This window comes from Myotis davidii, unplaced genomic scaffold, assembly GCF_000327345.1.
Source record: "Myotis davidii unplaced genomic scaffold, ASM32734v1 scaffold162, whole genome shotgun sequence".
NCBI classification, from domain to species: domain Eukaryota; kingdom Metazoa; phylum Chordata; class Mammalia; order Chiroptera; family Vespertilionidae; genus Myotis; species Myotis davidii.
Genome location: NW_006300036.1, coordinates 4226168 through 4237270, shown reverse-complemented (window position 1 = coordinate 4237270; position 11103 = coordinate 4226168). Strand labels below are relative to the sequence as shown.

The following is an 11103-nucleotide window of genomic DNA, read 5'->3' as shown; positions in this document are numbered from 1 at the left end:
CGTGCCAGGATCCAGCGCTGTGCCAACCCATCCGCAACCGCCCCAACTTCGAGGTGGGTGCCTCTCCCTGCCCCTCGGGGTCTGGTCCTCCAATCCCAAAGAGACGTTAGAGTGGAACTGAGTCCTCAAAAGAGGTGGTGCGGGTGCTGAAACCAATTTGACCACTTGCTTGCCCGGGACCTTTCTATTTCTGAATTTCCTGCATCTTTTAAATGAGGAAACTCGAGCTCAGAGAGATGGAGTAATTCCTCCCACGTCTCAGCAAGTATTCAAACCCAGATCCGAATCCAAACACAAGCTTTTTTCATTATCCGGCTGTGTCGCTTGGAGTGCTTACAAGCAAGGAACTAGGATAATGAGACGTTCCCTAAGCAGCAAGGTCCCGTGGTTTTCAGGAGAATGAGGATTCAACCCTAGCCAGTTTGGCTCAGTGGATAGATCGTGGGCCTGCGGACCAAGGGTCCCGGTTCAATTCTGGCCAAGGGCAAGTACCTTGGTTGCAGGCTTTTCCCAGCCGGGGTGCGTGCAGGAGGCAACCAATCAATGTGTGTTTCTCTCACTTAGATGTTCTCTCTCTTGCCCTCTCTCTTCCACTCTCCCTAAAAAATCAATGGGAAAATATCCTCGGGTGAGGATTAACAAGAGAGTGAGAAGAGGGAGGGGGGAGAGAAGGTGGGGGGGAGAGAGAGGGAGGGAGAATATGAGGGTTCAGTTTGAATCTTTGCAGTCCAACAGTGTATTGGAGAGCAGAATGTTTTGCTTACCTATTCTTTCCTCTACTCACCACCCCGTTCCTTTAGGCACCTCAAAACCACCCAAGAAGGGGGGTAAAAATAGGTCTTTCAGTGAATTTTCTTTCTATTCACCTAACAATTTGACAACTTTAATCCAACTGTTTCAGAGACAACATGAAAACAACTTGATTGCTTAGAGTTTGATGACTGCACATAACATAACAGGGAATTGGACATCTGAGAGGTGGAAAGGCTTAGTCCAAACAGCATTGTTTTATAATGTAGGGGCCATTGCCAGTCCCAGGGGACAATTTACATATTAGGCTTTTATTATATAGGATAGGCTATCCTTCTCTTCCTCTCTCTTATTTCTTTAAGCACATCTTAGGCCCCACCCCTGCTTAAAATAGTCTAAAGCAGCAGTTCTCAACCTGTGGGTCATGACCCCTTTGGGGGTCTAACAACCCTTTCACAGGGGTCGCCTAAGACCATCGGAAAACACATATATAATTACATATTGTTTTTGTGATTAATCACTATGCTTTAAATATGTTCAATTTGTAACAATGAAATTGGGGGTCACCACAACATGAGGAACTGTATTAAAGGGTCGCGGCATGAGGAAGGTTGAGAACCACTGCTCTAATGGTTTCCCATTGATCTCAGGATAAAATGCAAAATCCTCTCTGGTCTCCAAAGCTTTACTTGATCTTGCCACCTTACTAGATTCATCTGATTCTATGTACTTACAGCATCTTGTGTCTTAGCCACATTGACTGTCTTTTGATTCCATAAGTCCCAAATTCTCTTGAGGGATTGATACCTTTGCACTCTTTTCTTTCCTCTGCTGAGAATGCTTTTTTTTTCTTTCTTTTTTTGTCCATAGGTATGTCTCCTCCATTCTGTCTAGATCATCCCCCAGATTTCAGTCCTTTCCTAAGTGTGTAGTCCTCAGTGAAGTTTTCCTGCCCAAGTAGGGAAGCAGGTCCCTTTATATGCTACCATGGACCCCAGCATTCCCATGTAGCTCTTACCACAATTGTACTTAAATAAAGGACCTGTTCTTTCTTTTTAACCTCTTTGTCACTAATGCCTAGCAATATGCTCTTCCTATATCTTATTGGATGGAATTCAGTAAGTATTTGCTGAATCAATTAACACCTTATTTGGGATAAAATAATAGTAATCAGTGGGCCTTCTGTGCTTCTAGAATTATCTGTGGGGTAAAAATACTGGAGAAACATAACATCATCTACTTCAGAATTTAACTTGAGTACTATTCTAAGAAATCAGGTTCCCCAAAAATCATTCATAGAACTGCAATATCACCTGGCCGGTACAGCTCAGTGGCTGAGAATCGACTTATGAACCAGGAGGTCCTGGTGCAATTCTCAATCAGCCACATGCCCAGGTTTCGGGATTGATCCCCAGTGGGGGGCATGCAGGAGGCAGCCGATCAATTATTCTCACCATTGATGTTTCTATCTCTCCTATCTGAAACATTATATATATATATCTCCTCCTCTTTTTCTCTTGCCTTACTCATTCAAATAGTCACAAGGTCATGTTAATTTTGCTTCCTTAGGATCTTTCAGATCTGTTCATTAATCTCACCTTTGCTGCTCCACAACATTAGCTGAGGTCACTAACATCGCTTGCCTATATTCTTCCAACAGCTTCCCTATTAGACATTCTGCCTCCAATTTTAGCCTCTCTTGAACCCATTTCCACTTCAGCTGAAGGGATTTTCCGAAAATGCATACATAAATAAAGACCTAAAGTATAAATGTGTGACTTCTCCTTTAAACGCTTTCCCTCTGGATAAAATATGAATTTCTCAAGAGGGCTTTCAAGGCCTTTTATGATTTAATCCTGCCTGCCACTCTCTGGTTTGTCCCTGCTGTCGCAATCTAAATGCTAGGCCATTCATCATCGTTCATGAACAGAACAGTTTCACTTCTCTGTGATTCTAATTCATCTGATATGAAGGACTTTCATAAGAAAACTCTAATTTTTTTCCTGAAACGTTTAACTCAATTTTATAGCAACTGTTCTATAGCAAAACGTGGTTTAAATGTATTAGTTTCTTATTGCCTCTATAACAAATTAACACAAACTCAGTGTCTTAAAACAACACTTTTTTTTCCTTACAGTTTTGATGGTCAGAAGTAAAAACAAAAAACAAATTCTAGGTGAGAGCCATACTCAGTATTTAGTTACACAACCACCATGCTCTCTCTGCCTCTAGGCCTTGACACTTGCTACTATCTCCTCCTAGCTACCCTTCCCTACTTTCTAGGCTGGCTAGTTTCCCCTGCCACCAATTATATTGGGACCCTACCCTCCATGTCTTTTTCACTCTTGTACTTTCAGTGCCCCCAGTGCCTAGCATATGTTTGATGTTTGATGGTACTTGCTTATTCCTATTGTCCTAACAGGTCTTTGTGTTTGATGTTGGTGGCAAAACTTGGAAATCTTATGACTGGTCACAGATTACAACTGTGGCACTTTTTGGAAAATATGACTCAGAACTTATGTGCTATGCTCATTCAAAAGGAGCCAGAGTAGTGCTAAAAGGTGAGTGCCAGTTTTTACCAGATGTCTCCAGACAATTGGTAAGTTTACTTGCATTATTTGCTACTCTGACTTTCAAAAAAATTCCCTTTTCATGTTCATCTGGTATATTTTTTAGCATCCTAAACTCTTACATACTGTGTGATTCATTTCACAAATACAAATATTATTAAGGAATTAAATAAACCACTGCATCACTTTGAGCAAAACGTGACTCCTAATTAGCATGATGACCTTTAGCTATTCAGCTTCTACTTTGAGAATGATTTTATTAATTACTCATAACAATTACTTTGGAGATGTATGAGTAATAACTTTTTATTATTTTGGTATATTGTTACTTCATTTGGAAGACTTAAATTGGGAGCTTAGAGTTCCAAAATAATGAGATGTTTAAAGGACATTTTGATCTCTTTGGAATGGGGTTGTGAAGTAAATGTCATTAAACTGTGAAAAGCATATATGAACAAAATGTGTGTATTGATTTCACAGGAGATGTGTCCTTAAAGGATATAATTAATCCTCATTTCAGAACATCCTGGATAGCTCAACAAGTTAATTTGGCCAAAGCACAATATATGGATGGAATTAATATAGACATAGAGCAAGAAGTTACTTGTCCATCACCTGAATATGATGCCTTAACTGCTTTAGTCAAAGAAACTACAGATTCTTTCCATCGTGAAATTGAGGGATCACAGGTAAAAATTCCTTTGATGTGTTTTGGAAATCCCTAAATTTCCTTATCAAGATGTATTCATGAAGGTATAATTAATAGAATCTGTTTTATAGTAATTGAGTAGAAAAAAGTTCAGCACTTATATCCTAGAAAATATTTCTGGAACTTGGGAGGTTTTATTTTAAATGTTTTACAGAATTTTAAGATGATAAGTCTGTTCTCTATGTACATCAAGATACAACATGGATTGCACCACCTTCTAACCTTGCAGCAGGACTAGAACTATTAGCTAGGCAAAGGGATCAGAAAGAATCAGGAAGGGCTAAGTTGTTTAGACCCTGCTTTCTCCGGTGCAGGACAGACAGCTCTTGCCTTAACGTAGAGGTACTGCAGCTGCTCCATAGACTGAATTACTTTGTAAAGCACCCAAGGCCCATTAAGGCTCAAAGGACTGACTCCACAGAATCAGTCAGAGTTATGACAAAAGGCAGAGTGCATCCTCTCTGCCATAATGAGCGCGATTAGAGCAGATCATAGCACAGGGCATCTTGCCAGGCAATGTATGGGTAACAAAGGATAATGTGGCCCCAGATTAGTAATTCTCAAACCTAGTCATAAACACACACGCACATACATACACATACATACACACTGGAACGCACTCCCAGGGGTTACTATTCACACGGTTTAAGTGAGCCCAGAGTCCATATTTTTTATGCGTTTCATAGATGATTATGGTTAAGAACTACTAGACTAGGAGATTCTAGACCAAATGAAGACATAGGATACTCCTGAATTTTCCACCTGAAATGGACACATGAAATGTACAGCTGCAAACAGAACAATTTCTACAGAGAGAAATCCAGAACCTAACTGAGTGCCTACACATCTGGCGGCTGAGAAAATAACATTGAAGTGGTCAGGAAAGGGTGAGACACACTCTTGCCATAAACCCCACTCCTGACACAGCACCATTTAATAGGGAGGGAGCCCCCAACTACAGCTTCTCTCTGAGGAAGGAGGGGTTTGGAATGCACCAATTTTTAAGGCTCCCACATGAGGGATGGCCCCCCAAGCCTAGCTCTGAAAGCCAGAGGATGGTAGCGACAAAGAAGAGTTTCCCAAAGCACTTGAGCACTTGTACTGGGTATTTCCCCCTCCTGCCCCCACAGAGCTCAGCTCAGAAAGAGCAGGCAAAAACCAACAATGTATCTCCTAGTCTTTTTCTGGGTTTGACTGCGTAAAGTTGCTGCCAGAGGCTCTGACTTCTAATTAGCACACATCTAGGTAGTGACTGCAACCCTTCCCAGACCCCAAACAAAATAAAAAGATCAAACATTATAAAAAGACTTTAATGAAATTGAGGTAAATGATTTACCCCATAGTGAATTCAAAATAATAGTCATAACATGGCTCACTGAATCAGGAGAGCAATATCTGAACAAAATGAGAATTTCAACAAAGATAGAAAATATTAAAAAGTCCTAAACAGAAATCATAGAAATGAAGAATAACAATAACAGAACTGAAAGATTCAACAGAAGGGTTCAATAAAAAACTGAATTAAGCAGAAGAGTCAGTAAACTTAAAGGTAGGGAATGTCATCTAATCAGCAGTGAAAAGAAAAAAGGATGAAAAAGACTGCAGGTAGCTTAAGGAACTTATGAGACACATCAAATGGACCAATATATGTTATAAATATTTATGCATCCAACATTAGAGCACCCAGATATATCAAGCAAATGCTAACATATTTGAAGGAAGCAATAGACAGCAATCTATAATAATAAAGGCGTAATATACTAATTAGACCAGACATCCTTCCGGATGACCTTCCAGATGAAGCCGGGGCTACGAGGGAAGCCCAAATCCCAGTTGCCTGCCAGTGGCCAGAGGGAAGCCAGTGCCAGCAGCCGGAGGAAGGAAGGCCTACTCTTGTATGAATTTCATACATTGGGCCTCTAGTACTACAATAATAGGGGACTTCTATACTCCAATTTAAGCAGTATATATGTTGTCAGTGAGAAAAAGACTGTTTCATGGGATCTTGAGAAAAGCATTTTAAGGATCCACACACAAGAAATTGTGATGTGGCATGGTTTATTTGTGGTGCAATATTAAAAGAGTTCTCCTGGCTTCCCAATGTCCAATCTCCCTTCATCCCACCATTGAAAAAGTCCAACCATGTCTTCAGCAGGGCCAAAATAAAAGCCGATGCCCAGAGTTCCTGTTTCATAATCCTTGGGAGCCCACATAGTCTGTTTCGGGCCAGGTGGCCACTAGACCTGCTTGGTCGTTTGTATCCAGGCGGGAGAACAAGAATGAATGGGGCAAGTGCAGGTCAGTGAGGGAGAGAAAGCTTCTTTGTTCACCTGAAATTATGTATTCTTGGGCTTTGGAGGAACCAGAAACTTATTCAAAATAACCAATTAGCCTGGCTGGTGTGGTTCAGTGGTTGAGCATCGACCTATGAACCAGGAGGTCACAGTTGATTCTGGGTCAGGGCACATGCCTGGGTTGTGGGCTTAATCCCCAGTGTGGGGCATTCAGGAGGCAGCCAATCAATTATTCATTCTTATCATTGATATTTCTAACTCTATCTCTCCCTTTCCCTCTCTGAAATCAATAAAAATATATTTAAGAAACAAACAAAATAACCAATTAGCTTCCCAAACTTTCTTGGGCTTGTATTGGGGTCCACCCCCTAGTCAGTGATCTTTTTCCCAGATTAGACTGACAGGCTTCTGTGGTGAACACCTCCCACTGTGCCATTTTGATTTTATTGCCCATGTGTTTACTTCCCCTTTGTTCTATCCCTTCCCCCAGTGATCTTTGGGCAATTGGTTGGTGGTTCCTGGGGGGAGTGTGAAGCTATAGCTTCCTGGTGAAGCAAACAGGCCTCTGCTTCCCAGCTGAATATGCTCAACAATGTCTCCCCCTTTGCGTCCTTGCCCATCAATAATTAGCTAGCTCTAGTAACAGATAGATTATGCAGACAGATAATCACTAGGGAGACTTCAATAAGGAAACTACAGGTTACAGCAGCAATTTCCAACACTTTTCATCTCATGACACATATAAATTCTGTAGCACACCAAAAAATATATTTTTGCTAATCTGACAGAAAAAATTAGGTATAATTTTGATTGATTTATAAAAAAAAATTATAGTAATTACCTACCCTTTTGGCTCAAAGTGACTTTTTAAAAAATCAAGTGCCTATACTTGTATATAAGGATTTCTGGTACCAAGAATTAACCAATCAGATGCAACCTTATTATGGAACATGACCAATAAGATGCAGCTATATTATATGACCTATATATTTATGGTTCAAGACAGGGCATTCATGCTGAAAGACTGCTGTTGTGTTGGCTGTTGTCATTTTTTCATTTGACAATCTAGGGGAAAAGAGGTCAGTGCCCCTGACTAAACCATCAGGTATTGCATGTTCTAAAAATTCTTGCGGCACACTGGTTAAAAATAACCGTATTAGAGGAAGGTGACCTAACCAACATACACAGAACATTCCATCCAACAGAAACAGAATACACACCTTCTCGAGTGCACATGAAACATTTTCTAGGAGAGAGCGTATGTTAGACCGTTGTAGAAGACCAGACAAAAACCAAACAATGCTTAGAGAAATGCAGTTACACAGCTTTATTACGCCGACAGACTCAGAGGAGGTTGCCTCTCAAATTCTGAGCAAACCAATATGGTGGAAGCCCCTCTTTTATCCCCTTTTGGTGTCTTTGTCCCCCAAATGTGAAATGGGACTTCTAGACCTTTAACGGGCTTTGCAAAAAGCCCCAGGTGTTGGAGGTCTTGAGACCATACCTAGGAGCCTAGCCTGGCGTCAGTGCTAATAACCCCGCTCTGGGGGCTGTGTCATGGTTTATGGCCTCTGTAAGATGTGAGCATTTAGGTAACAGGTCTTGCAAGACCAGTTTCTAGGAAAGGGGGAGTGACTTAATTATAGGTTATCAAGAATGTACACTGGACTTGCTGGCACAGATTCAGATTGCTAGCCCCCGTGTTCCACTCCCCACCCCCCGCCCCGCCAGCTAAATATCAGGGTTACATTGGAATTAGCCTTTTTAGACTTCTCAAAGCCACAAAACACATCTTAATGATGTTTAGAGGACTGAAATTATATCAAGTATCTTTTCTGACCACAATGGTATGAAACTAGAAATCAATTAAAAGAATGTTAGAAATGCTTGTCAACGTTGTTGCAGAAATGAAACAAACACCTGAAAGTGGATAGGCAAGGCAACTTTACTTCTGTGCAGACAGGTGCAATGCACCAGCAACGTGGAGTGCAGGCACACACAATGAGGATTCTGCTCTCCTTTTATTCCTTCCCTGATGAGCTATTGTGCCATACCCAGATTGGCTGAAAGGCATGGCTTCAAATTCTAGCTTGAATGTCTAATCTGAGCAAAGCAGCACAATAAGAAAGGAGATGGAATGTCTGTTGGGGAATGGGACAAACTATTTCTTCTTCAGGAATGTTTGCTAGTCCGGTTGCTTATTAGATTGTTAACTACCTGCCAGGAGATGAGGGGAGTTAATATCTAAATTATAATTTTGATAGAAAAGACTTCTTAACTCTTACAAGAAGAAAACTGGAAAACTCACAAATATGTACAAATTAAACAGTATGCTACTGAACAACCAATGGATAAAGAAGAAGTCAAAATTGAAATAAAAATATCTTGAGACAAATGAAAGAGAATATAACATGCTAAAACTCATGGGATGGAGCAAAAGAAGTTCTAAGAGGGAAGTTTAAACTGATAAATGCCTACATTAAGAAGAAAGCCCTCTAATAACCCAACTTTACACTTCAAGGAAACTAGAAAAAGGATAAATGAAGCTCAAAGTTAGTAGACGAAGGAAATAACAATATTCAGAGTGGAAATAAATAAAATGGACTATAAAGACAATAGAAAAAATTAATGAAACTAAAAGCTGAGGTGTTCTGAAAGATAAAATTGACAAACTTTTAGTTAGGCTAAAAAAAGGTCTCAAATAATGAAAATCAGTAACAAAAAAAAGAGACATTACAACTGATCAAATAGACATCCTAAGGATCATAAGAAACATACACCAACAAATTAGATAACTTAGAAGAAATGGATAAATTCTAATAAACATACAACCTTGTTACTTATTGGTAGGAATGTAAACTGGTACAACCACCACAAAAATTAATTTCTCAAGAAATTAAGTAGAACTAATATATATAAAAAGAAAACAAAATCACTCTCTCAAAGAAATAGCTGTACTCCCATGTTTATTGCAGCATTATTCATAAGAGCAAAGATGAAAACAGCCTAAATGTCAACAAATGAATGGATAAGAAAATATTATTAGAGAGAGAGAGAGGGGGAGAGAGAGAGAGAGAGAGAGAGAGAGAGAGAGAGAGAGAGAGAGATACCATCCAGGTTTAAAAAAAGAAGGAAAGCCTTAGCTAGGTACTTCAGTTGGAGCATCCTCCAAATGCACTGGGGTTGCAGATTGGGTCCCCCATCAGGGTGCATTTAAGAATCAACCAATGAATGTGTAAGATGGTGGAACAGCAAATTGATGTTTCTTTTTCTCAAAAAGAAAAAAAGTAAAAAGGAAGGAAATCTTGCCATTAGAGACACTACCTGAATAACCTGGATGGAATTCTGCTCAGGGAAATATGCCAGACAGATAAAGGCAATTACTGCATGGCATCACTTAGGTGTGGAATCTTAAAGAAATAATTTGAACTCAGAGAAACAGAGAGTAGGTGGTTGCCAGGGGCTGGGAGGAATAGGGAGCGTCTGGTAAAAACATATAAACTTCCAATTATAAGGTGAATAAAGCCTGAGGATTACTATATAACATGTTGACTATAGTTGATAATGCCATCTTCTATATAATAAAAGCCTAAGCAACCATTACGGTGGAGTGACCAGAACGACTGATCACTATGATATGCATGGACCACCAGAGGGCAGGTGCTCAATGCAGGAGCTGCCCCCTGGTGGTCAGTGCGCTCCCACTGGGGGAGCACCACTCAGTCAGAAACCAGGCTCATGGCTGGCGAGTGCAGCAGTGGTGGTGGTGGGAGCCTCTCCCACCTTCATGGCAGTGCTAAGGAGCAGCGAGCTAAGCAGTAAGGAGCAGTGAGCAGGTGGGTGGTAAGGAGCAAGGGGTCCTGGACTGTGAGAGGGATGTCCGAATGCCGGGAAGTGGGCCTAAACCAGCAGGCAAATATCCCCCGAGGGCTCCTGGACTATGAGAGGGCACAGGCCGGGCTAAGGAGCCCCCCCGCCAGTTCATGAATTTCATGCACCCGGCCTCTAGTATTGTATAAATGAAAGTTGCTTATAAAGTGGAACTTAAATGCTATCATCAATAAAAAAAAGTAGCCGAAACCGGTTTGGCTCAGTGGATAGAGCATCAGCCTGCGGACTGAGGGGTCCCGGGTTCGATTCCGGTCAAGGGCATGTACCTTGGTTGCGGGCGCATCCCCAGTGGGGAGTGTGCAGGAGGCAGCTGGTCGATGTTTCTCTCTCATCGATGTTTCTAACTCTCTATCTCTCTCCCTTCCTCTCTGTAAGAACTCAATAAAATATATTTAAAAAAAAAAAAGTAAATATGTGAGGTGATGGATGTGTTAATTACTTGATAATGGAATACTTTTGATAATATATATGCATATCAAATCATCATGTTGTACACTAAATATATTATAATTTTATTTGTCAAAAATACCTCAACAAAATTAAAAAGAATATTAGGACTAGACAGTACTTTTTTTTTTTGAAGACAGGGACCAGCTCTTTCAAACATGTCTAACACAATGTTTAAAAATTGTTTATCAAGTGAGTGAATGATACCTGCCTTTCAAAATTTTAAAATGGAGTTAACTAGAGGCCCGGTGCACAAAAATTTGTGCACTTGCGGGGGGGGGAGGGGTTCGTCATCCGGCCTGTGCCCTCTTGCAGCCTGGGACCCCTCGGGAGATAACACCCTGCTGGCTTAGGCGCGCTCCCAGGTGGCAGAGAGCCGCAGGGTGATCAGAGGTTGGGGAGCTCCCCCGTATCAGGCACACAGCAGGGCTGATAAGAAGGT

General features: G+C 40.9%; 1 protein-coding gene across 2 annotated transcripts in view; it reads left to right on the top strand.

The window, feature by feature from the left end:
* Positions 1-6: 6 nt before the first annotated feature.
* Positions 7-11103, top strand: part of CTBS (chitobiase, di-N-acetyl-) — a 21583-nt gene continuing 10486 nt past the window's right edge. The window contains exons 1-3 of one of the 2 annotated variants that reach the window (XM_006776247.1): positions 7-53; positions 3173-3311; positions 3801-4009. In XM_006776247.1, coding sequence (XP_006776310.1) covers positions 3269-3311; positions 3801-4009 — 252 coding nt within the window. In that variant the 5' untranslated portion in view covers positions 7-53; positions 3173-3268. Of the gene's footprint in view, positions 54-3172; positions 3312-3800; positions 4010-11103 lie in introns of those variants that run through there. The other variant, XM_015572127.1, reaches the window with a different exon arrangement.